This window comes from Zootoca vivipara, chromosome 9 (genome assembly GCF_965207765.1).
Source record: "Zootoca vivipara chromosome 9, rZooViv2.hap1.1, whole genome shotgun sequence".
Taxonomy (NCBI): domain Eukaryota; kingdom Metazoa; phylum Chordata; class Lepidosauria; order Squamata; family Lacertidae; genus Zootoca; species Zootoca vivipara.
The window spans coordinates 48,172,422-48,198,223 of NC_142592.1; the positions used below are offsets into that span (position 1 = coordinate 48,172,422).

A 25,802-nucleotide genomic window follows, 5' to 3' on the forward strand; every position below is an offset into this window, starting at 1 on the left:
TTTAAAAAAATATATTTTTATTAATTTTCCAATTAAAACCAATTATATCACATTCATTATTTCAAATTATACACATATATATATCAATCAAACCGAATGTTATGCCAAATCATCTAGAGAATTTTTTTTTTTGGGTTCCCATGCTTCAAGAAATTGGGGATTCCTCGCAACCGTCCACTGCCGTCTTTTTTCTAAAGTTCAAATCGTCTCTCCAAGTTCATAATAATCCAGATCTTCCCCTTACAGTCACATAGATGTTTTCCACTTTCAACCGATTGTTTCCCAGCTGCTGAGATAAATATCAAACAAGGTTTCACAGATGTTCTTTCTCCTGTGTGGGTTAATCAGTCCAGCCTCCCCATAAATCTTCTTAGTCTGGAGCTCCCTGTTGCGTCGAAGCAGCGCCATCTTAAAAAGCTCAAATCACTTTCGTTTTCTCTCATAGCCATGTAGATTAACGATCTTTATAAAACATAAGCAACTACTTTCTAGGAATTCTAGTAATTCCTTCCAAGCAACTACTTTCTAGGAATCTTGCCTTTTGATCTCCTTGTTTGTCTACAGGTCCAGCCACACAGTTAAGAAAGCCAATACCAATAAATAATAATAATAATAATAATAATAATAATAATAATAATAATAATAATAATAATAAATTGATACCCTCCACTGTGAAAATTGAAAATTGTGACGACAGCTGTTTTGTTTGAGTCATGTCTTTTGCCAGGGCATAAGCGAAGCAGTCCAGCCTGCAGGAAAAGGCTGCAGAGTAAATATAAAGTCTTGTTTCAAAGCCTCTCCTTAAGTAAACTCTTTAATCTTGAGAAATGGAGACATTTCTTCTCACCTGAAGCCGCGTGTATTTGGCAGCCCACAACTAATTTCAGCAAGACTCACCCCGTGATCAAAGCTCACTGATGCATGGACAGATACTAATATTATTACTAATATCTATGTAAACAGACTTGTTTTCACCTATGGACTGTTCTGAATTTTTAACATGTAATCTGGTAAAGCCAGATGGTGGATATTTCAGTTCCCCGTAAGAATGTTTCATGGAAATCAATGTTTTTGATACCTTCTTATTGGAGTTGGTTTTTTGAGAGCGACATGGGATTATTTATTATGGAAAACCCTACTGAAGAATCAACATATTCTCAAAAAAAAAAAAGGTTGGCTTTGAAAGCAAATGGCTTCAAACAATTTAAGAAAACACTGTTTAAATATATACGAATGTGTGTGGATTTAAAGAAAAACAAATAAATATATTGGCTCCCGCTTAATAAGCAGATGGTATTGATTTGGTCCACTGTTCTAATAGAGTACTGTACTGCTCCTCACTTCAGAGAAAGCTATTTGGGCAACTCACTTTGCTATAATGATGACTAACTACACAGAGATAATAATAATAATAATAATAATAATAATAATAATAATAATAATAATAAAATAATAATAATAATAATATATTATTTTTACCCCGCCCATCTGGCTGAGTCTCCCCAGCCACTCTGGGTGGCTCCCAATCGAATAATAAAACAATACAGCATTAAATATTAAAATCTTCCCTAAACAGGGCTGCCTTCAGATGTCTTTTAAAATTAGGATAGCTGCTTATTTCCTTGACATCTGCTGGGAGGGCGTTCCACAGGGCGGGTGCCACTACAGAGAAGGCCCTCTGTCTGGTTCCCTGTAACCTCACTTCTCGCAATGAGGGAACTGTACTTCAGAGTAGGGGTGAGTAACCTATGGCCCTCCAGCTGTTGTTGGACCCCCAACTCCCATCAGCCCTTATCCACCGTGGATGGTGGTCAGGCACAATGGGAATTGGAGTCCAGCAACATTTGGAAGGCAAAAATGTCCCCATTCTGGCTTTAAAGTTCCCACAGTCAAGCACAAATTTGAACTTTCCTGTCCGCCCTACTGAGCCACATTTGGTTTTCCATTCAAGCACTTGACGGTGAATTTAGGGTACCGGGGATGTTATTGCTGCCTTCTAAACGAATGGGCTGCCCTCCTGTCTTTCAGCTTAACATTCTGCACACCGAACTGGCCAAGCAGCTCGCAGACACCATGGTTCTCCCCATCATCCAATTCCGTGAAAAAGACCTTACAGGTAAATCTTCTAGGTGGGACTGGGAGCGCTTAGTAGGAAGCAAAGGAAGAGAGGGACACTTTTTCTTTTTGCACTCCAGACAACTTTCGTACCTTAAAGAAAATTAGTTAAGGTTACGCCCCTATGCAGACTTCAGCGGGAGTTTAAAAACAGCCACCCCACACGCTGAACACAGTGGGGCTTGCAAGTGCTAGCAAGTGCATGTTTATTTGGAAATAGGTATGGTAAGCTTGGCAGGCATGGCAAACTGAAAAGGACCGCTGTGCTCAGGTCCTGCTACTGGGCTTCCTGTGGGCATCTGAATGTCCACCTTGAGAACAGGATGCTGCCCTAGATGGGACAGTGTGCCCTGTATTTAGGGCTTAAGACCTGAGCGACGGCGACAGCTTCTAGACCAGTGATGGGCAACCTTTGAGCTTAGTGTGTCAAAATTCGCCCCAAAACCGAGCATAACTCGAGTGGTGTGTCACTTCAAGAAAAAACCATAATTTCACGATATTTATAGTTTAAATAACAAAAATGTATAATTGTAATATATAACTGTATTTAATAAACCAAAAACTAATTATTTAATCAAACCAAACCAAAAATCCCTTATTTATCACAAAGTGCCCAGAGTTGTTAAGCTTTTTGGGGGAGCTGCTAACCAAAGTTTTGGAGGGTTTTTTGCGGGGGGTGCAAAAGTTGCTTTGTTTTTTTTTGGGGGGGGTGCCCCAAAGCTGCTGCGATTTTTGGGGGGAAAGAGAACAGAAATAAATGACGAATAATACCTTCGCTGGAACTAACATGCAGCACCGACATAGTCTGCCAAAGCGCCAGGAAAAAAACAGCACAGAAAGGGTTAAAAAACCAATCTCTGGCTACCAGCAACAGCTGAGACAAGCTCTAGCTGAGACAAGCTGCAGGAGGAGTGGAAGAACAAATGGGGAGGGGAGAATGGGCCCGATGGGGCGCGTGCCAGCAGTGAGGGCTCTGCGTGTCACGTCTGACACGCGTGTCATAGGTTCGCCATCACTGTTCTAGACCCAGGAGTGGGGAACCGGTGGTCTTCCTGCTAGTGTTGTTGGGCTCCAGCCCCCAGTAGCCCCAGTCAGCATGGCTGGTGGTCAGAGATGATAGGAGTTGTAGTCCAGCAACAGCTGGAGGACCATTCTCCATCCCTATTCATTGTGGCGTTTCTACTGTTCAGGGAGGATTGCTAGTCCAGTTAAATGTCTACAAAAAAATCCCCATTTCTGCCACTGTTCTGCTGCATAATGTCAACATAGGACAATTGACTGAAGCAGTTCTGGGCCGATTAAGGAAATAAATACATTGCACGTTTCTTTGCATGAAGTCAAGTAGTTGCAATGGAATTTGTGAAGAAGGTCACTGTGAATGTTCAAAGTTTCAGTTGGCACATCTCAGGTCATTTCGCTGAATCTTTGCACTAATGCGCAAGCCCTTTGTTTTTGCCTTCTGCTTTTTCCTAGAAGTAAGCACTTTGAAGGATCTCTTCAGCCTTGCCAGCAATGGTATGTTTTCACATTGGTCTTTCATTTGACTGCACTTTTGCTGACGGTGTGCATGAGTTAGTGATGCTAAACTGTGCCTTCGATGCTTGCAGAACACGACGTCTCCATGGCAAAGTACAGCAGGCTACCCAAAAAGAGAGAGAATGAAAAGGTAAGATACTCCAACATCTTGGCACATTTGATAAGATGAATTTTATGTAATGAAAAGTCCTCAACAGGGTACAGTTCTGTGAACATAAGAAGCCGCCTTATCTAGCTCCATATTGTTTACTCGGACTGGCAGCAGCTCTCCAAGATTTCAGACAAACCTTTAGCTTTCCCTGGAGATCACAAGGGCTCAGCCTGGAGTATTTTGTGTGTAAAGTAGATACTTCATCATTGCCCTTTCTTAAATGCTAATATAGGATGTTTGAGATGGCTTTTGGAGCGGGGTGGGGTGGGGTGGAAAGAAAGCTAAAGGTTTTTTTTATGCATATGCAAATAACCCCAATGTGGTGAATGGTGTATATACATCTTCCACATGATAAGTACCATTCTGAGAAGGGTGTGATGCACAGACTGTTATTGACACCCAAGTCTCTTCATAATGAATCAGTATAACACCAGTCCTGAAAGATCTACACTGGCTCCCAGTACGTTTCTGAGCACAATTGAGAGTGTTGTTGCTGACCTTTAAAGCCTTAAATGGCCTTGGCCTAATAATAATAATAATAATAATAATAATAATAATAATAATAATAATAATAATTTATTTATTTATACCCTGCCCATCTGGCTGGGTTTCCCCAGCCACTCTGGGCGGCTTACAACAGAAAAATGAAATACAATAATATATTAAACATTAAAAGCCTCCCTAAACAGGCAGGGCTGCCTTCAGATGTCTTCTAAAAATTTGGTAGCTGTTTTTCTCTTTGACATCTGATGGGAGGGCGTTCCACAGGGCGGGCGCCACCACCGAGAAGGCCCTCTGCCTGGTTCCCTGCAACCTGGCTTCTTGCAACGAGGGAACCACCAGAAGGCCCTCGGTACTGGACCTCGGTGTCCAGGCAGAACGATGGGGGTGGAGACGCTCCTTCAGGTATACTGGACCGAGGCCATTTAGGGCTTTAAAGGTCAGCACCAACACTTTGAACTGTTTACAGGTAGGTAGCCGTGTTGGTCTGGGTCGAAGTAAAAAAATAAAAATAAAAATAAAAAAACACGAAAGCTCATACCAAAATAAAAACTTAGTTGGTCTTTAAGGTGCTACTGAAGGAATTTTTTTATTTTACTTTGAACTGTGCTCGTAAATGTACTGAACGATCAATATACTTGAAGGAGCATCTCCACCCCCATCGTTCAGCCCGGACACTGAGGTCCAGCTCTGAGGGCCTTCTGGCAGTTCCCTCACTGCGAGAAGTGGGGTAACAGAGAACCAGGTAGAGGGCCTTCTTGGTAGTGGTGCCCGTCCTGTGAAACGCCCTCCCATCGGATGTCAAGGAAATAAACAACTATCTGACTTGTAGAATACATCTGAAGGCAGCCCTGTTTAGGGAAGTTTTTGATGTTTTATCGTGTTTTTAATATTCTGTTGGAAGCCACCCAGAATGGCTGGGGAAACCCGGCCAGATGGGGGAGGGTATAAGTAATAATAATAATAATAATTTATTAACCTGGTTATTATTGGGCAGTATATAAATAATTAGTAGTAGTATAGTCACAGTGATTTCAGTGGCACTTGGGTGTCATTTAACTGGCTGCTCAATGCACTGCTGACCCTGTCCTGCAATGGCTCATCTGCTGTTCCTTTGCTAACCTTTTTTCGTTCAGCTGAAGGCGGAAGTTGCCAAAGAGGTAGCCAGCGCCCGGAGGAAGCAGCATCTCTCGTCGCTACAGTATTACTGTGCCCTTAATGCTTTGCAGTACCGCAAAAGAATCGCCATGCTGGAGCCCATGCTGGGATACACGCGCTCCCAGGTACGTGTCCCTAGATGCAGCATCTTGGGCCGCAAACCCTTCTTCGCTGCAGCTGAGCTTGTTTGGAAACCACTGAGCATTGTCTGGTTCAGTTAAAAACTGCTGCATCCACACCATACATTTAAAGGCTGCATCCACACCATACATTTAAAGCACTCTGGTGCCATCTTCACAGAATGGACGATGGCAGGATCCCCAAGGATGTGCTGTTATGGGGAGCTGGCTTCAAGCACCAGGTCCGTTGGCAGACCAGGCCCGTTTCACAAAGTGTCAGGCTTTGGTGGGAAATCAGTTCCCTCCCTTGGGGCAGCCCAAAACAAGAGCCATTTATTCAATAATTCACAGAGAACGACAAGGAAATGCAGCTTTCCTAAAAATGGTGTTGCTCCAACTGAGCTCCACGCTCCCTTCCTAGCAACAGCACTTTCCCTTACGGTGGCCGCTAGGGGCTAATTGTCTCTGAGTCCTTCGCTCTTCAACTTTCAATGCACGCCGAGTTCTGGGAGGAGGGGGGTCAGATATGCTCTCCAGTGGTAACGTGTCAGCTGGCTGCTCTGTCTCTGCCTCCCCCTTCTCTTCTCCCAACACCTCCTAACTCTTCTGTTCAGCAGTCTCTGAGCTGTGACCTTCCTCAAACCACTGCTGTAATTCATTACTGCCTTCCTCTTCTCTGAGAAGTTCAGGTGGAGCCGGGGACGGGACGGACGGTCTCCACCATTCCTCCTCAGTCTCATCCCCCTCAGTCCAGTCCCTGACACTAAAGCTGTCTGCAAACATGACATGAAGACTGACCACATCAACCGTGCCGTGTGGGAATCCCTTGCAGACGACAGACAGTCAGGTTGTGTGTCCACAGCAGTGACCAGAGGAGAAATAAACACCGAGGGGAGCGCAGAGAGAAGAAACACTCTGGCGCACCTCTAGCAGCAAAACCAGACGCCTTCATCTGCCCCAGCTGCAACAAAACATGTCTCTCTCATATCAGTCTCTACAACCACAGCAGGCTCTGTAACTCTCCAACGGTTTGACTTTACCCCTGAAGGCGAACTCCTCCATTGTCTCCCGAGACAGACAGGTGCCAATAATAATTATAATCCTAGAAGAGGGCATGGTTGACTGGAAATGACACTGAACAGAGTGTCCTATACCTAGAAAATATTTTGTTGTGGGTTCACGTCTTGTTCTCTTTCTAAGACGTAGGCCAGCGATGGGGAATTTTTGCTCTTCCAAATGCTGTTGAACTCCCACCAGTCCCAGCAAATACGGCCTGTGATTATGGGAGTTGGGAGTTCAGCAACATCTGGAGGGCCAAAGTTCTCCTTGCCCCTGATATACCCTGCTCCCTAGCCAGCAACTCCTTGACTCCCAGTATGAAAGACCAGTTTGTTGGATCATATAAACCCCAGTGTCCCATGTTACTGCAAGGAGTTTGCCAACAAAAAAATATTCAGGAGTAGTGTGTGCTCTCCCTCTTTTTATATTTTTCAGATTAAATTTTTTAAGAAGGGAGCCGAGATGTTCACCAAAAAGATGGACAGCTTTCTATCTTCAGTCTCAAGCATGGTTGAAAGGTAACGGATCGTTCCAGCTTGCTTTTGCCTGTTTGCTCTTTTTTGCCATTTCTGAGAATGAGTTTGCTGTGACTGGCAGCTACCATGAGGTCTGACACCAGCAGTCATAACCGGGTGGGGCACTGGCAAGGGGCCCCCATGGCTTGGAAGGACCCCTCACCTGCCTGACCCAGATGTGACGCCTTCCACAGCCTTCAGTGAATTTTGCAGCAGGGCTGCTTTTGAATGGGAGTCCAGCTTCGCTCCAGTTCAAAAGTACTGCTAACCGTACATGACTGAAGTGTTGCCTGGCGCCCAGTGGGGGACAGTGAGTGGTGCTGTGACTGTCAGAGCAATGGCAGAGAGAGCCTGTGGTGCCCAGGGCTGATCGCAGTCCTGGTTAGGGAGTAGGGGCCTTATCGTTGTCACCATGCCAAAGAGCCCCTATTCCGAGTCTCATAGAATCATAGAGTTGGAAGAGACCACAAGGGCCATCCAGTCCAACCCCCTGCCAAGCAGGAAACACCATCAAAGCACTCTTGACATATGTCTGTCAAGCCTCTGCTTAAAGACCTCCAAAGAAGGAGACTCCACCACACTTCTTGGCAGCAAATTCCACTGTCGAACAGCTCTTACTGTCAGGAAGTTCTTCCTAATGTCTCGCACCAGCCTGGCAGCCAGAGGATGCAAGTGTATCTAGAAAACCATGTTGCTGCTTCTAGGATTAAAAAACACACATGAAAGTGCCCTCTTACATTTCCGCTTGTCTCATTTTAAGTGCCTGGAGAAACATGTAAATTTTAGTTAATTGTTAATAAATTGTTTGTTTACATCATTTAATAAATATGAAAATTTTAATAAATTGTTACTACTTTTAAACAAAGTATTACTAATATATCTCCTCCTTTGGAGGTCTTTAAGCAGAGGCTTGGCAGGCATATGTCAAGAATGCTTTGATGGTGTTTCCTGCTTGGCAGGGGGTTGGACCAGATGGCCCTTGCGGTCTCTTCCAACTCTATGATTCTATTCTATGATATTGTGTATCTCTGATGAGATGGTGAGGGAAAGCTTGGGATCTGACTCTTTCTGAACTATTGAAACGCAGAAGCGGTGTTGAGAAACCAAACACATTTTTGACAAGGTATGGTTCTCATATACAGTGGTACCTCGGTTTATGAACACAATTGGTTCTGGAAGTCTGTTCATAAACTGAAGCGTTCATAAACTGAAGCGAACTTTCCCATTGAAAGTAATGGAAAGTGGATTAATCCGTTCCAGACGGTCTGCGGAGTAACCGTTCATAAACTGAAGCGAACTTTCCCATTGAAAGTAATGGAAAGTGGATTAATCCGTTCCAGACGGGTCCGCGGAGTACTTAAACTGAAGCGCTCATAAACTGAAACATGGGTGTAATTGGTTCCGGAAGTCTGTTCATAAACTGAAGCGTTCATAAACTGAAGCGAACTTTCCCATTAAAAGTAATGGAAAGTGAATTAATCCGTTCCAGATGGGTCCGCGGCGTTCATAAACTGAAAATTCATAAACCGAGGTGTTCATAAACCGAGGTTCCACTGTATCAGCTAGGTAAATAGAAGGGTCGTTCATGTCGGGCCTCCCGCCACTCATGCTTACGTATGGAGAAGATGTGTCACAGATAGTTGAAGCCTTTGTGGTGGTTCATTCAATGAGCCCATTATTTGACCATGTTCCTGCTCAGTTCCTGGTGTGTGCGTGTAACGCTCTGCAGGTTTTGTGCAGTTCGTCTATGCCATTTTATTATAAAACCAATCAAATATTCTAAAGAAGAGAAAGGAAATGTATGCTCTGCATTTGTCGGGGACAGCCTAAGCAAGCAAGCTATGGCCATGAAGTGTTTTGATGTTTATTCTCTCCTGTAGTGTACAGGGAGAACTGGACACTGAGGCAGAAGCTATGCGGGTATCTCAGCAAGATCTGCTTTCGGTTGGCGAATCAGTGTACACGCCTGACTTCGACGCAGCGTCGCCTCTCATCAACAGAAACCTGATTCAGAAGGCTGGCTACCTTAACCTTAGAAAGTAAGGAAGATTCCTGGGAGGGAGTCATGTCCTAGCATGGTAGACGGGCTAGTACTCTAGCTAGTTCGGTGGGTTTCCAAAATTGGGACCTAAGGTTCCTAAAAGTAGAATGCTACATCAAGGACCTCAGCTCTGAGGGGGGGGGGGTTATGTGGCCCTCCACGCCTCCCTTTCTGGACCTCGGAACTCTCGCCTGCCCTCTCCATGTCTTTCTCAAGTGCTGATGCTGAGAAATTTCCTGTTACCCTGGAGATGTTGTCAAGGATTGAACCTGACTTCTGCATATGCAAATCACATGCCCCCTCCTCCCAAAATGTACGATGCAGCAGTGCCAGAAAACCAAGGAGCTAAAAGAGAGTCAAAGCAGCGACTAGTAGCCGTCATGATGTCCCTTGTACTGTGGGATAATGAAAAGTGCCTGCACATGCTTCTGCCACAATACAAAATTCAAGTCCCACAAGATGCCTTGTTGACATTACAAAAAGATAGCGGGAGTCTTAAAATGTGTGCGGTGAAGGTGGTGGGTGGGATTTGACCTTAGAAAACACACACTGCTCAGTTCCCTTTCCCAAAAGTATTGTTTTTTGGCCGTGAGGAGGGAGTGAATGCTGCTGCTTTGCTGCTGGTGTGATGGTGACATCGAAGCTCTGGTCTTTTCCTACAGCAAATCAGGCCTGGTGACTACAACTTGGGACAGGCTGTACTTCTTCACTCAAGGTGGGAACCTGATGTGCCAGCCCAGGGGAGCCGTCGCCGGGGGACTGATCCAGGATCTGGACAACTGCTCTGTGATGGCAGTCGACTGCGAAGACCGACGTTACTGCTTTCAGATCACCACTCCTACAGGGAAAGCGTATGTGTCTTGGGGCTTCTGCTAGGGAACAACTACCCTACCCAAAAGGAAGGCTTGCATCCTTCAGTCTGGCTGCATTAACTGAGTTGCCTTGAGCATAAGCCTCACCTTTAGGGAGGTCTCCAGTTACCTAAGAAAATTTTGGGGGGGAAGCTCCGCTGAGCTTCTGGGAGTCCTTGCACTGCCTTCTGCTAGCTCCACCAAGGTAGCTGAATAGAAATGTAGGTGGCCTGTTAGTTGGCTATGTAGTTTCTGCTTAAAATCCTCTAATGGGGCAAAGAAAGAAAATGATGGGGTGGTTTTTGTTTTCTTTTACAGAGGGATAACCCTTCAGGCAGAAAGCAAGAAAGAATATGAGGAGGTAAACACTTTGTTTCGCTTTGTTTCTACTAAAGAAATTAAAATTCCAGAACTAAATTGAAATCTCTGGCGTTTCTCTTTCTCGTTTTCCTCTTCTAGTGGATATGTGCAATCAACAACATCTCTCGGCAGATCTATCTTACTGACAATCCTGAAGTGAGTAGGCTTTGAAATGAAATGCTTTGATAACTCAAACAAGCCCCCCACCCCAAATACAATAGGATCTCCCATTCAATGTTTGCTTGGGCAATATCGCAGAACTTTCTTTAAGGCTGTGCCTCTGCTTTGCTTCAGGCCGTTGCCATCAGGCTGAATCAGACAGCGCAGCAAGCCGTGACGCCAATCACAAGCTTTGGGAAGAAGCAGGAAAATCAACCCCCCAGGTAACATTTTTGCCATCTTAGTCTGGAAATGTTTGGATGCTCCTTGCGCAAAGAAAATTAGCATGTCAGGAAGAAGCCCAGTCTTTTGACCTAATAGCATTCTGCAAGCATCGCGGTTTTGACAGAGGGAGCAAGTGTTCCCCCACTGTGTTCTGAAGTGGTCCATTACATGAAAGGCTGTACCATAAGTTTCCTGAATGGATAGCTCAGCTGTTGCATTCTAATCTACACATGGTAGCTAACTGCTACCTGCACCATGCAGTTTCATGTGCAAACTGGATCTTAAGCAGTCCCAAGTTTGGGTAAACACCCTTATTACAGGTCTTAGATGAGTGCAGACAGTAACAACATCCAGCACCTATTAAAGATGCATTGCCGGTGCCTTATTTCAGTGGGTTGTGTTCTTTCAATTCATCTTAGCCCAGGCAGAAGTATCGTTCGGATTCTCATCTTTTCCTTTCTTGTATGGTGATTATAATATTGATGTTGTTTATTTTGTTGTGCATTGCATCGAGGCAGTTGGTGGTAGGTTGCATAAATGCATTAGGTGGCTAGCTGGCTCTCTGTGCTCAGGAACCCCGCACAAGGGATTTTGACAGGTGGGCAGTACAATCCACATGTCCATCAAGAGATGACAGGTGGATTGTCTTGTAAAAGCTGACACACCCACCCCACCCTTGCATTCTGATTTAGTTCCTGATTATTACGTCTTATTTCCTTGTTTAAAACACATTTTAACTATCCAAAATTGGAGGTTGGTGGCGAGGATGTTTAAATGTCAGCTCAGACCCTGACTGAATGCTCACTCACCCAGGTTTTCATTTCTAGGAATCCCCCCTCCCTTCCAGCTCTCACAGCACTCTCTTTCTCATATGGGGCCATCTTCTCTGTCTCTCTCCTTTTGCTTTAGCCAGGATGTGAAGAATGTGGAGATGCAGAATGACTGGGCAGCCCCAAACGAGCCGGCCAGCATTCCAGAACCCACTGAGTTAATTGCACCTGGAACGCCAATTCAGTTTGACATTGTGCTTCCCGCAACAGAGTTCCTGGATCAGAACAGGGGCGGCAGGTACAGCCAGTGAGATTTTGACAAAGTACTCCCTTTTGCATTTGCCTCATTTTCTCAGGTTGGCCATGTAGCCATTAACTCCCGCCCTGTGTGTATTTTAACAGGCGCACGAACCCATTTGGAGAGTCAGAAGATGACAAGAAAGAGGATGAGGCAGGTGAGAATTTTCTGGGGATTGCTGTTCATAAACTTCAGTCTTGTTGAGCCCCAAAGCTGTCTAAAATTACAAGGTCTATTGTAAATTTGATCCATGGGGTAAACTCTCTTCAGTCACAAATGGTGCCCCAAGCTCCACTTTTTAGGTCGGACCATGGTCTGTGTCAAAGAGGGGAGACCTTGTGGCCAGATACTGCTAGCCTACAACTTCCACCATCCTTGACTATGCTGGCTGGGGCAACAACATCTGGAAGACCACAGGTTTCCCCATCCCTGGTTTGTCTTGTGAAGAATGCCCACCAACCCCCATTCCTGCAGATGGCCAAATGCTTCTGAATGCTCACAAGCAGGGGGCAAGGTGATAATGGAAACCTGTAGCACTCTTTGTTGTTGTTGGACTGCAATTCCCATCAGTGCCCTCCAGCTTGGCCAGTAGTTAGGGATGATGGGAGTTGGAGTCCAAGAATACACGGAAGGCCAGAAGTTCTGCATCTCTACCCTATGGGATTAGATCTGCGACCCATTCATACTTTCCCATCACTGCTTGAAATCAAGAAGTGTGCATCCATAGCCACAACAGCAGCAAGAATTTTGATAGCAAAGAAGTGGAAGACACAAGAAATGCCAACGGTGGAAGAATGGCAGATGAAAACGATGGACTATATGCGACTAGCTGAACTGACCGGGAGACTCCGTGACCAGGGAGAAAAGTCTGTGGAAGAAGATTGGAAGAAATTTAAAGATTATTTGAAGAAATATTGCAATATTAGTTAGTTTGAAATGGATTTGGAAATGCGTATAATGTTGTAGTCTTAGAGATTATTTTAAGATTAAGGATAATATGAAATAATTATAGTTAATGGTTAGATTTAAAATAAGTATAGATAGATATAAAATATGTTTAAAAAGTTAGGAAATAGAAATTGCTAAAGTTGAAATACAGTGAAACGCAGTATGGGGGGGATATGAGGAAGTCACCCCCAAAATGATTAGAAAGGATGAAAAATTGTGAAAGGTATATTTTCTTTTATATGCTCTTGTTTTTGTTTGTAATGTTGTGTTTTCTTTTTTGTTGTTGTGTTATTTGTTTTGTTTTCATAAAAGTAATTAAAAAAAATTGGGGGGGGGGAAGAAGTGAGCATCCATAAACTGGAACCTGCCATGAGAACATTCATGTTGAAGAAGAGAAAGCAGCACACCGGGTGTGTGTGAGAGATCAGATGTCCTATTAACTCGAGAAACAGGATAAACTAGGAGAAAGTTGCTCTGTCCTCTTTTTTTATTTCCTTTCCCCAGATTCGCTCTTGCAGCAGATGTTTGTAGTCCGCTTTCTAGGATCGATGGCGGTCAGATCCGACCACACGGTTGAGGTGATCTACGAAGCAATGAGGCAGGTGCTAGCAGCTCGGGCCATCCACAACATTTTCCGTACAACGGAATCCCACCTCTTGGTCACCAGCAACGACTTGAAGTAAGCAAAACTTCCTCGCTTGCTTTCTTCTTCTGCATGATCTGCGTTGATGTTGAGGTCTGTGAGCTGATTCTGTGAGTGGGCTGGAACTCCTGAAAAGGGTACTCTTGGTACAGTCGTACCTCAGGTTACGACCACCTCGGTTTGCGAACAATTCGGGTTACGAACTGCGCAAACCCGGAAGTGTTTTCGCCCCGCGCGCGTGCGCAGAAGCGGGGCGCGGTCTGCGCATGCGCAAAGCGCGAAAATCGCAAAAATAGCGCTTTATGCATGCGCAAAATGTCGCTTCAGGTCGCGTTCGGGTTACGAACAAGTATTACTGTACTTGCTAAGGGCAGTGGGAGGAGATAACCTTTGCTGATGTCCTGCTCCCTTGTGTCCCTCCAGAGGCCTAGGTGTCCCTGACTGATGTGAGAAGGGATAGCTCCTCTTCCCTAGTTATTAGGGACCTTTGCTGGATCCAAGGATCTCTTAGAATTTTTAAGTGTCAGGTGTGACTGCAGCCTGAACACAGCAGAGTTTGCGCAGGTTTTTCCGGAAGCTTCTGGCAGTAACTGAAAATGACTAGACGTCTGGACGCAGAATAAACTATATACAGGATTTATTAAAATAAAAGAAAACAGAGTTTCTATATACAAAGCAAAGCAAAATAAATCCTCTCCTCTCTGTCTCTCTCTCAACCTATACAGCAATTTCTCTCCTACACTCACCACACACATACTGAACTGGCTTTCACAGATAACAAGTCTCAGTGTTGAACCTCAACCAATAGAAACACTGTTGCTAAGGTAGAAGCAGACCTTGGCTTTCTGCCAAAAGTTATTAGTTTGACCTAGATTCGATTGACCTAGATTAGTTTGAGTGAAGAAGCAATCTGATGGTGTTTTATGCTACTGACTCAGCAAAAACCCAAACAGGATTTTAGGATTCAGCTCCTAGTTCTCACTGGCTACAGCACCTTTAATCCCTACCTCTTTTGGAAGTAACTCTCACTGAATCCAGCTTCAATTGTTAGCGATAACGCTAGTTTCTGAAATACTTGCTTCCAAGGAAGCATATCTAGGATGGAAGGGTCAATCAGAGAATCTCTCAACAGTGATACTGAACTGGTAACATTTCAAGTGCTGTTGGAGCGCTATCGGCCGTGGCTAGTGGTCAGGAATAACAAGCTGCCACCTAACATGTGGAGGGCTAAAGACCACAGGGAAGGGAAACTTTTTGTTGTAGGATGAGGCGTAGTGGCATGACATAATAGTACATGACATAATAGATCACGTTGCTTTTTCATATTGCACTTTTAAGGTCTGGCGTGTGTGTGTGTGCTTTTGCATATACAGTCCAGGGAGTGGGTGGGAATAAATGCAGAGAAGAGGATAATGGCTACTATTCTTGCTGAAGGGTTAGAATAATTAAGGATTGGAGGGGAGACCTTAAAGGGGCAACCCTTAAAAACTAAAGAGATCAATGAAGACTGAGAATGTTTAGCAGCCACAGAATGATGAATGCTTGTTGGAGAGGAAAAATGGAAGAGGAACACTTCCTCCCCGCCCCTCCCCAGTTGTGGGAATGGAGTAATCTCAAAAAGGGCATAACTGGTTAAGGGCATCTAGCCATCTCTGCTCACTTTTCCTTTTCTCACAAGTAGCATGTGAAGATGTGTCAGCTTTAGGCCCAACTTTCTTGAGCCAGATTAGGGCTCCTGTACTTTCTCAGACGTTAAATCTTGTGAAGGGGATCTAATCTACTTTTTTTTTCCCCTTTACACTAACAACAGATTAATAGATCCGCAAACACAAGTTACGAGGACAAGTGTAAGTATATTCTTCCATTTCTCACACTACAGAATTGTCAGTTAAGGCTTTAAATGCTAAGTTGTTAAATGTTTACCTGCTTACTAAGTCTTTAAAATTGTGAAATCTGTTTTTCCAGTTTGAACTTGCCAGTGTGACACAATTTGCTGCTCATCAAGAAAACAAGAGACTGATTGGGTTTGTGGTTCCCATCTCAGAGTCCCCAGGCGAAGAGTCCATGAGCGCTTATGTATTTGAGAGTAACACCGAAGGCGAAAAGGTCTGGAGATGCGTTTCGTTGCATGGTTTTTAGAATACATTTTGTTCTAATTGTAGTCATCCATAATAAGTCATAAGTGGGCATTTAGTGAGTAGAGTCCATTTGCTTTGCTTAGTTTGCAAACACACACACACACACACTCCCCCCAAATATTCCGTAGCAATTCCCTTGATCCATGCCCACTTGCTTAACCCTGTTGTGGCCACATTTATAGACAAATAAGATTCTGAAAGAGAAACACCAGAGTTTATTTGCTATTACCTTGTACTGCACTCTTTGCCATACATGTTTGGCAAGCAACTGGCTAAACTTCCACAACGCCTATGCCCTGGTCTCAGCTTACATGCTTCTGCTTTTCTGGTGCTCTAACCAGAATAGGATAACAGAAAAATTTCCTAAGGCCGATCTCTGCTTCTTCTGCAGATCTGTTATGCAATAAACCTCGGGAAAGAAATCATTGAAGCTCGCAAGGTAATGTTTCACTCTTCCTATCTATTCAGTACTGAATCTTGCTTTCAAGCCTGAACTCTGGCATCTGATGGGTGCCTGGGTGCCAGCACTTTGCTTTCCAGCCAGTTCAGTACCAGCTGTGCTTTTAAAAAGAAAGGAAAGAGGGGCAGCATATCCATGGAAGTAAAAATTGTAAGGGGCAGGAGGCCATGTTGGGGATCCCAGAACAATACAGTGAATGGGACAGATGCAGGAAGTGAATGTGGACGATGAAAAAAATCATGACAGAGGCAACGCAGGTAAATTAAGTATGGGCCTCCAGTTGTGTGTTAACCTGCCACCCAAACAGAAACCTTAACCGTCTGGGGTTTTTCTTCTACTGTTACTTGTTTGGATCCATTTCAGGTCTTCCTGTACATATTGAGAAATGCAAGTTTCTGCACCAACATTAAATAAAATGCATTTAAAATACTGTAAATTAAATGACAAAGGCCTTAACTATTAGTTTCTCTGCATTTTTCAAGTACACATTGACTAGCAGAGCATGCTGTACCCATAATGTCACAGTATCAACTCAGTAGGGTAAAGAGTTTACAAATACCATTTTAGCTATAAATAGGTGTTGGGAGGTACATCGCCTTGCCCCTGTGATTGAGGGGGCCCAGAACTGTGCAATGTCACCATGCAATGCACACCTGTGCTGTGCAGCTGCCACAGAACTGGGGGGGGGGGCACAGCCCCACATAGATGGTGCGCCTGGGTGTCAGCACATTGAAAATGAGTTGCAATTTCAACTTTGTTTCTGCAGCATACTATATAGCCAATCGAAAGCACACAAGGATCCTCACTGTGGAATGAAGCTTGCTTTAATCTAGTCTTGTCAATTCACTGTTTCTATCCTCTTGACTTAGAACTCATTTTAGCAGTGTGGTCTAGTGTTGTTTTAAAAGCAGGCAAGGAATTACGTTGCTGAGAACAACTGAGCCCCCCCCCCCCAATGACAGATAATTGCAGGCCGTTGGATAACTATTCCACTGACTCTCGTCGTGTTTTCATTATAGGATCCGGAAGCACTAGCTCAGTTAATGTCATCTGTGCCACTAACCAATGATGGGAAGTTCGTGCTCTTGAATGAGCAGTCAGAAGAGGACAACACAGTACAGGGAGATGGGCAGGAGGAGTCCGAGGCATAAGCTTGGTCTGGATTTCTGGTGTGGTAAACTGACAACCTTTGAAATTATTTCCAAACAACGAGCATGGTCACTTACTGATGGCTACCAGTGATAGTTAAATGTGTTTGCTTCTGTGTGAAGTTTTTAGGCTCTGTTGTACTTCTAAGAGGGTTAACAGGAACACTATTTTGAGCTAGGCTGTTTACAGATCTATTTGATAAATCACTTTCCTATTATCTATTTTTATACTTTAATACTGAAAGCTTACTCTAGATAATATCTCAAGTGCCTACCATTTTTGCAGGGACCATACTTGTAGATTCAATAAAGCAGGCACTCTGCCCTAGAATGAGGTGGCAGGTAGACTAGCAGCTACATGCCTTAACCTCCTCATAAGTCTCAGCCGCTCACATGAGCCAACTAAACCTTTTCTTTTTCATGCTGATCTACAAGGTTGGGTTAGTGCCCTTCTAGGTTTAACACAAAGGAGGCTTGCTCAAGAGTTAGCCCAGTTCAGTGTGGGGGTGGTTGTTTATAACCTAGATGGAGGCAGCCTGAGATGCACTTGTGCGACTTAGAAAAGAAAGCCGGTGTCAAGGCTGCATGGCTCTCCAAACAAGGACCAATCTAAGCCTAATATTGTCTGTATGATCTTACCAGTGTGACATTGATGCTTCTGGGGTTAATAGTACTGTAGTGGGAGACGTTCTGGGTTTACTATCTTAAATCCAAGTAACATTCAAGAACAGAGCCAGATCTAATGAAGTTCACCTGATTTCCTGACCGTGGTGGATATTTTTAATGTTAAAATATGTTTTAATGTTAACAAACAGGGTCCACATTTTGCAATGCAACTGTTTAGCAATAATGCTAGAGTAAAGTCTTATTTGAACTAAACTGAACGGTGTGAATGTTTGGAACTATGGTTGCTTAACTTGTCCTGGCTTCAAAAAAGAGGACATAAACATTCTCTTCCTAAGCATGAAACTATAGCGTTTGCACTATAAAATCTCAGGCTCCTCTTCTGGTGTCAATATGCCATCTGAAAGATGAAACTTTTTAGCTGCTTTATGAAAACTAAAACCAGTCTCAGACTAAGTACACATGAAGTAAAATAAATCCACTTTTCCAAAGTTACATTTATTAACAGTATGTACAGAATATCAAACAGAACAAAAGAAACCTGAGATAATGAAACAAAATGGTTTTGCAAAATGAATTAGAGCAAGACATGTTAATATTTGGTCCCCTTCCTTCCTGAGAATTTGAACTAACAGAATCAGATGGGACTGGTCAAATTTACTTCAATGACAACATGTAGCAGGACTCATACAAGTGCACAGTCAAAAAGTATTATGATAGCATTGTTGTATTGACCCATTTTACCACTCCTGCTAGGCTAGATAAGCGTATTAACAGTCATTTTAAGCCTACAAAATGTATGCTCCTGGGGTTTGTTCTTCACTTAAGACTTCTGTTAGAGGAAGAGGCTTACAGGTCCACATCCTGTTAATTCATGAAGAGGAAGATCCTGACAATTCAACCATGCATAAGAATTTGAAAATACGACTTCCCTTTATTTCTGGCTTTTGCAAACTGAGCCTATGAAAAAGTGGCCATAGGTGTTGTTTTCATGTTTGAAAACAGCATATAAAGATGGGGAAGGGTAAAGGAAAAATAGTACCTCCATATCTTTTTAGTGCCGCTGTTTTTGCTTTTAACATAGCTGCAGGTATTCACAATTTTAACCCATCACATGTACATACTGTGTGATGAAGAATAAGATCCTATGCCATGGCACCAGAAGGAATGTATTACTACTTGCTCAAAAAAAAAAAATGTAAACTGGAAGTCACATTAAAGACTTAAAACTGTTCATCTATTAAATTGGTTTACATGATGTAAAATGTTCAGAGTGCAGTTACCATTCTATATTCACAAAGAAAGCCATTGGACTGTACATATGTACATGCTCTGCTTCTGTGAATATATACATAAGTTTAGACCCCAATGAAGGCTACAGATGTTTGTTTTTATGAGTCAACAAGACCATGTTAGTTTGGTTAGCACTGCACAATTCAGGCACATGGGATGCCCTAAACTAAGGATTCCCAAATTAGAGGCCAAAAAAGCAGAAATGGCAATGAATGTTTATTATAACAGAGAAGTGCCTTAAATTTACATATTTGTACAGTGTCAGTCTCTGAAAGATAGAGACTGGCCCTCTAAGTTGGCATGTTCTTTGGATTCCAAAGGTCTATGAACTATGACAGATTTTTAAATGGGGACATTAGTGCTGAAGTGAATATAGACAGAATTAAGCAGCAACTGCAATGTCAAGGTTGTGGTTAAATCAAATGCAAAAGATTGAATCAAAATAAGACACGAAATCTCCCTGACAAAAATCATACATTAGGCTAAAGAACAGACTTCAGTGAAACGTCAACAGAAAAGATGAATTGTATTTTTTTTTAGTTGTGAGAGTATGGATTACTCTACAGTTCATGGCACTTCTGGGTCACTATCAGATTCAGAAGGTGAAAAATTCTATGCCAGTTTGGTCCCATCTGTTTCAAATCACCATTGCTCTATATGTCTATAAAACAGAAAGCAAAAAAGGAGTTGAAGATGCATTGCATATTTTGTTTGTATTTTAACAATTTAAACATGTTAAGCAGCTCCAACAATTCATATTAACTTCCTTTGCAATAAGAGATGGCAAATACAATAGTGATTCCTTACAAACCAGGAAGGAAGCTATAGCAGGTAAACACTTCATTCTGTCTAACTAGGGCTGCACCAATTACCTGCTAGTTTTGCTGCTTTTCTTTTTGCTCAAACTAGCAATTTTGGTAGAGCAGAAGTTTACCTTAAAAGCCACCCTGATGATGATGATGATATATTTATTAATATACCACCTTATTCTCTGAGGAATACATAGTGGATTACAGACAGAATTGATTAAAAAGCAATGAAATATTAATGGAATTTAAGCTATATACATATAGTCTGTTTAAAATATCATGCCAATATCCACCAGTTTTCTTACTGTTCTGCACCATTTCCCCCCCCTCAAAAAAAAAAAAACTGCTCTGCCCAGCTAACACCACTTCCTCATATTAGTAATCAGGAATCACATCATGGAGGGACCAATACCACAGTGCTAAATACCAGTGTGATATTATCCCTGGCAACATGAGAGCAATTTAAAGAAATGAACATTTTTTCCAAGACTGCCAAAAGATCTGCAGAACACAGGGAGTAATTTCAACTTAAGCGTAATTGTTATTCTTAGTGATCACCAGTACACTTTTACAAATTTGGGGCTGCACAATTACATCATACAGAACCAAAAGGCATACCAAGGCTGTCATTTCACAACAGGATCTGTAGAACTAGAGTTGGACAGGTCCCCATTGCTTGTTTTTCCAAGTTCTTCTGAAATACAAAAGAGGTAGAATTTTATATTCCAAATTTTATATTCTAAGCACTGCTTCTACAATGCTTTTTTAAAACCACAAACAAGACTTTCCCAGAGACAAGATTTTTTTTAAAACTAACCTCTGTCTTTTTTCTCTTGATTTTCTTCTGCTGCAGTTTTATCGGCTCTAAAAAAGATCCTTGCGCTGCTTAGTGAGAAATAAAGCAGTTCAAACTCCTATGAAAAATTAAAGAAATTCTCAGCAAATCTTAGCATGCCACAAAACGAGAATCTTCACAGTACCTGATTAAAGTGCACCGATACCAGAAACCCGCTAAATAACAATTACAGTGCTTCCTAGTTTTTATCTACACTATCAATTGCACTGGTTTTTTTAATAGATCAAATGCGGGGAAAGGCAGAACTACACTTTTCAAATCAAAGTTTGCTTCATACCTGACACATTACTAGTAATTTGGTCATTTCTACTTTTCCTCTGCAGGTTGTTTTTTTTAAATAATATATATATATCCTGCAGTCCTTTCCTTTCCACAATAACTATTTATAATCCCATAAACTTAATGTCAGCTACAAATGTCACTGTCCTAAAAAGCAGCACGCCAGTAAAGGTCCATTTCCCGTCCCCCTCAATTCTACTAAAAAATCAGTAGTTCTCAAGACTTCTCACATTTGGAATCCCCACACTTTACTTCTTGAGGACCCCCAACTCCAAATCTAAATTTTTAAGTTTATCATCAGCTAGTAATAAATCATGCATTTGGCTGGATGTTGTAACGGAGCATGTACAAATTGCCGCGCTCTCTGCCTAACTGCAGCCTATTCTTCACGCTTACAGGGTTACATTGAAGGATAGATTCAGGTGTGATGCCCATTAATTAAATGTTAGGGGGAAAGCCATAGCTTTGTTATCCAAAAAGGAGCCATGTTTGCTGTCTGGCATTTCTAAGTAGGGCTGGGGAAGACTCCTGCCCTGAACTCTGGATAATTCCAAGCAACATGGGTGATGTGATGTGGTACAAGGCAGCTTTATATGTTCTTAAATGATAAAGGGCCCCTGACCATGAGGTCCAGTCGTGTCCGACTCTGGGGTTGCAGCGCTCATCTCACTCTATAGGCCGAGGGAGCTGGCGTTTGTCCGCAGACAGCTTCCGGGTCATGTGGCCAGAATGACAAAGCTGCTTCTGGCGAACCAGAGCAGCGCACGGAAACGCCGTTTACCTTCCCGCACTTTGATGTGCTTTCGAACTGCTAGGTGAGCAGGAGCTGGGACCGAGCAACGGGAGCTCACCCCGTTGCAGGGATTCGAACCACCGACCTTCTGATCAGCGCCACCTGGGTCCCTACTCTTAAATTATATATATATATATATATATACACACACATACACACACACGGTATATATACGGTATATAATTTATTTTAAGCCTCCCACCACCTTTCCCAGGCCAGCGTTCTGACAGAGACTGATACCTGCAAACAAACTTCCAGTCGCTTGTGAGTAAGGTTCATAGTCTGTAGCAGTTTTTCATCTTGGACACCTGATTGAACATTCTGCTGTTTTGCTAACGCTCTGATCTCTCTCACGTATTTCTCCCGAACTGACTGGAACCAATGGAGAGAGTCAAATTCTTGGTACTGGTCCAAAAGCTTCAGAATGTAAGCTACACCTGCAGATTAAAAGAAAAAAAAACAAGTCGATCAAGTTAAGCACCCCATTCTTCAAGCATATTCTGTGCATGTACCTCAAACTGGCCTTTGATCATTAATATCCGAATCATCTTCTCACCAGCTCTATTTTTCCCTCTCTACAAATCTTCAGAGTTGTATGCTTCTTATACAAGGCTTATACAGTGGTACGTGTCAATATTTATTCATTTACATTTTTAAAATAGCTGGTTTTCTGCCACAGAAGGCTCACGATCAAGTTTGCGCCTCTGCTCATAGGGGAAGAGAGTACAGTGGTACCTCTACTTACGAATGGAGCTCCGTCCGCCATCTTGGATGCTGTTTAGATAGGATTTTTTCTACTTACGAATTTTTAGATAGGGTTGCTTTGACTTACAATTTTTTTCTCCCAATGTGTTCCTATGGGTTTCGACTTACAAATGTGCGTTTGGAACGCATTACATTCGTAAGTAGAGGTAGCACTGTATGGTGAAAATTTGTAAAGGATGGCAAGGGGGCAATTTTTCAAAATCCTCTCCAGTCTGCTTTGGGTCCACTTAAGCAAGTGAGTGCAGTTGTTTGCTCAATAACAGTGTGAGAGAAGAAACTTCACCTGTGAAACATTTGCCAGAAGCACTTGAATGTTTGCGAAATCCATTACAAATTGAAGAAAGCAAAGCCTACTCAATCATTATCCGCTGAGGTAACTCCATGGGGGAAAACTCGATTCTCTCCCCTCTCCCTTCACCTCAACACTGCACACCGACCACCTAGCTAAGGATGCATCTTTTCTGTACAGTGGTACCTCGGGTTAAGAACTTAATTTGTTCCGGAGGTCCGTTCTTAACCTGAAATGGTTCTTAACTTGAGGTACCACTTTAGCTAAAGGGGCCTCCTGCTGCCCGCTGCTGACGCTGCCCCGTGATTTCTGTTCTCATCCTGAAGCAAAGTTCTTAACTCGAAGTACTATTTTTGGGTTATTGGAGTCTGTAACCTGAAGCGTCTGTAACCCGAGGTACCACTGTTCAACTATCTTCCCGGGTGCACTTTGAATACACTTAGCTGAGAGCTATAGATGATCATGTATGAAAATACTTCATACATGTCGGATTTCTGAACCACCTAGAACAGTTCTCTGACTGTCAGTAACTCTCCAAGAGCGCAAGCAGATATATCCTTTTCACAATTCCACTAGCCCAGATCCTTTTGACTGGAAAAACCAGGGATTAAACATGGACTTTCTGCATGCACAGCATGTGCTCTACCACTGAACTATGTCCCCTTCCATATAAAACCTCAAAACCTGCAATTTATGATGGTTACCCATGCAAGAAGACTCAATATGGTTCCTGAACTCACCCATGGCAAAACCATCATCGGTGAAAGCTGCACCAGCTTTGTTCTTCTTATTCAGCTTCTCCTTGCAGCCGATTGAATGCTCTATGAAGTTGAGAGCCTAAAAACAAGACACAAGGAGTTGCTCCAAAAGGCAGTAAGTTATCAGGTAACTGCCTAGCTCCCAGGCATATTGGGTGACAGAGCTCAATGTCATCCCATTACTTGAGGAGAGGTCTTCATGAATTCATTCAAATTCAGAGCATATCCTACCAGTCAGTCAAATATGATTTCCCCCCGCTGGCCAGACTGATTGTCAGCCTCACCAGATTTTTCAAATGGGGCGTTTTGGGGAGCAAAGGTTGCCCATGACAGAATGTGGTGTATTTAAACATTCTCCATATATATATATATATTACAAATCCCATCAAGCATTTTTTTTGGGGGGGGGGAGCAGAAGTATTTTTTTAAAAATATTTGTTATTCAAGGTTATTTACATCAATATCAGAGTCTGATTAACTATTCATCTAGCCAGTCACTTGGTGTCCCATCTGCTCATTCAGACACAAGTATTTCCTAGCCGTGTTAGCATTCCTTGTTAAAGGGTTTCAGGTAATGGTCCAGCCTGTAACTTTCTACATGAAAAGGACATGCTTTTTATGGGTATCAGTACAACAATGGCATATAACACACACCCCCATATCCTAGTGGAGAGGGGCAGTTCATATGGTGATTTAATAAAACGTAGTGCAACCTTACAAAAAAATTACCAATTTCAACACAAGCACATCCTGCACATGTAACTAAATGGCTTATCGTTTAAACCAACCAAGAAAGATCAAAACTAACCAATGGTGGAACAATTATGTAAAAGTTGCGTAGGTGCATGTTCTTTGAACTGCGAAACTCAGGAGCAAACACATCCACAAGCATTTTGAAATACTCTGTGCCTTCTGCAGAATTGCGTGTGAGATCACCAAGTACAGAATCCAGTTGCCTGTAAAACAGAGATACACTTGAAAATGCTTTGAGGCGGTTTTTAAAGGAACAGTTCTTGCAAGAATTTTGTCGATGCATCAAGTAAGGTTACCTGGCTGCTTTTTGTGTTTCTTCAGCAAGACCTTCCTCTTTCACAAGTTCTTCAAAATTAATGATATCTTCAATATCAGGAACAAACCTACAAGTTTCATATGTGATTCATTCATTCACAATTATATATCATGATATGTATAAAAACGCTAACTTAAGCTTCATATTTCTTACATTACTTCTGCTCAGATCTTTATCACAAGCTTGCTTTTATTTTTACACTATGACCAAAGGTTTGCTTTCTAAAAAAAGAACCCTCCACACTGCTTGATTCTCTGGCTCACAAATCCCATGGAATGGCTTTCTAGTCTAACCAAGAGGGGGGGAAAGAATAGGGCAAGGATGAACATGATTTGGGCGGAGGGGGGAGTATTACATAGTGTATGCAAACTATCAAGATTGCTCAGTTACAGAGAGGATAGCCTTGCATAATACTTTACATTGAATCTATATATAACCTCACACAGATTTGATTGAAATAAAACTGTATCCCTATCAAAATCTGAGAAGACATACAGTCGTACCTTGGAAGCCAAATGTAATCTGTTCCAGAAGTCCATTCGACTTCCGAAACGTTTGAAAACCAAATCGCGGCTTCTGATTGGCTGTAGGAAGCTCCTACAGCCAATCAGAAGCCCCGGAAGTCCCGCCAGACGTTCGGGTTCCAAAAGAACATTCGCAAACCGGAGCAATCACTTCTGGGTTTGCGATGTTTGGGAGCCAAAACGTACGAGTTCCAGGGCATTCGACAGCCAAGGTACGACTGTATCCTTCCCCCTTCACCATATTTCTCATCAAAACCTTCAAATGTCAAGTTCATCAGAAAAAAATGTTTATATAAAATAAGCAAATTAAAATTTACTGAACAGACTAGCAGAATTTATTGTAAGCACTGTACTCTTGTGGTACAGAACAAGAACAACTCTGGCAGTTCCTCCACTTGCACACTACTGCATGCAGCAGTGCTGCACATGCGCACTAGTGTAGGACCCATACCCATGCATTAACAGCAAGGCATGCCACAGAAAGGAAAAACAGAACCAAAAGGGGCTGCAAAGGCTTTTTTCCCCCTGTCGTGGGCCAGATTCCCTCA

General features: G+C 42.8%; 2 protein-coding genes across 4 annotated transcripts in view; one reads left to right on the top strand and one right to left on the bottom strand.

Moving 5' to 3' along the window:
• Positions 1-18,074, top strand: part of APPL2 (adaptor protein, phosphotyrosine interacting with PH domain and leucine zipper 2) — a 35,219-nt gene extending 17,145 nt beyond the window's left edge. Inside the window, exons 5-21 of one of the 2 annotated variants that reach the window (XM_035128670.3) lie at positions 2,029-2,116; positions 3,589-3,630; positions 3,723-3,781; positions 5,440-5,586; positions 7,075-7,157; positions 9,035-9,193; positions 9,858-10,046; positions 10,365-10,407; positions 10,506-10,562; positions 10,701-10,789; positions 11,700-11,858; positions 11,963-12,015; positions 13,311-13,485; positions 15,260-15,296; positions 15,415-15,555; positions 15,979-16,026; positions 17,067-18,074. In XM_035128670.3, coding sequence (XP_034984561.3) covers positions 2,029-2,116; positions 3,589-3,630; positions 3,723-3,781; positions 5,440-5,586; positions 7,075-7,157; positions 9,035-9,193; positions 9,858-10,046; positions 10,365-10,407; positions 10,506-10,562; positions 10,701-10,789; positions 11,700-11,858; positions 11,963-12,015; positions 13,311-13,485; positions 15,260-15,296; positions 15,415-15,555; positions 15,979-16,026; positions 17,067-17,198 — 1,701 coding nt within the window. In that variant the 3' untranslated portion in view covers positions 17,199-18,074. The remainder of the gene's footprint in view (positions 1-2,028; positions 2,117-3,588; positions 3,631-3,722; positions 3,782-5,439; positions 5,587-7,074; positions 7,158-9,034; positions 9,194-9,857; positions 10,047-10,364; positions 10,408-10,505; positions 10,563-10,700; positions 10,790-11,699; positions 11,859-11,962; positions 12,016-13,310; positions 13,486-15,259; positions 15,297-15,414; positions 15,556-15,978; positions 16,027-17,066) is intronic. The other variant, XM_035128669.3, reaches the window with a different exon arrangement.
• A 224-nt stretch (positions 18,075-18,298) lies between these two features.
• The window catches only part of WASHC4 (WASH complex subunit 4), a 44,555-nt gene continuing 37,051 nt past the window's right edge, over positions 18,299-25,802 (bottom strand). The window contains exons 28-34 of one of the 2 annotated variants that reach the window (XM_088676731.1): positions 24,711-24,797; positions 24,470-24,617; positions 23,644-23,740; positions 22,090-22,286; positions 20,739-20,835; positions 20,540-20,612; positions 18,299-19,773 (exon numbers count right to left, since the gene is read on the bottom strand). In XM_088676731.1, coding sequence (XP_088532857.1) covers positions 20,548-20,612; positions 20,739-20,835; positions 22,090-22,286; positions 23,644-23,740; positions 24,470-24,617; positions 24,711-24,797 — 691 coding nt within the window. In that variant the 3' untranslated portion in view covers positions 18,299-19,773; positions 20,540-20,547. Of the gene's footprint in view, positions 19,774-20,539; positions 20,616-20,738; positions 20,836-22,089; positions 22,287-23,643; positions 23,741-24,469; positions 24,618-24,710; positions 24,798-25,802 lie in introns of both variants that reach the window. The other variant, XM_035128666.3, reaches the window with a different exon arrangement.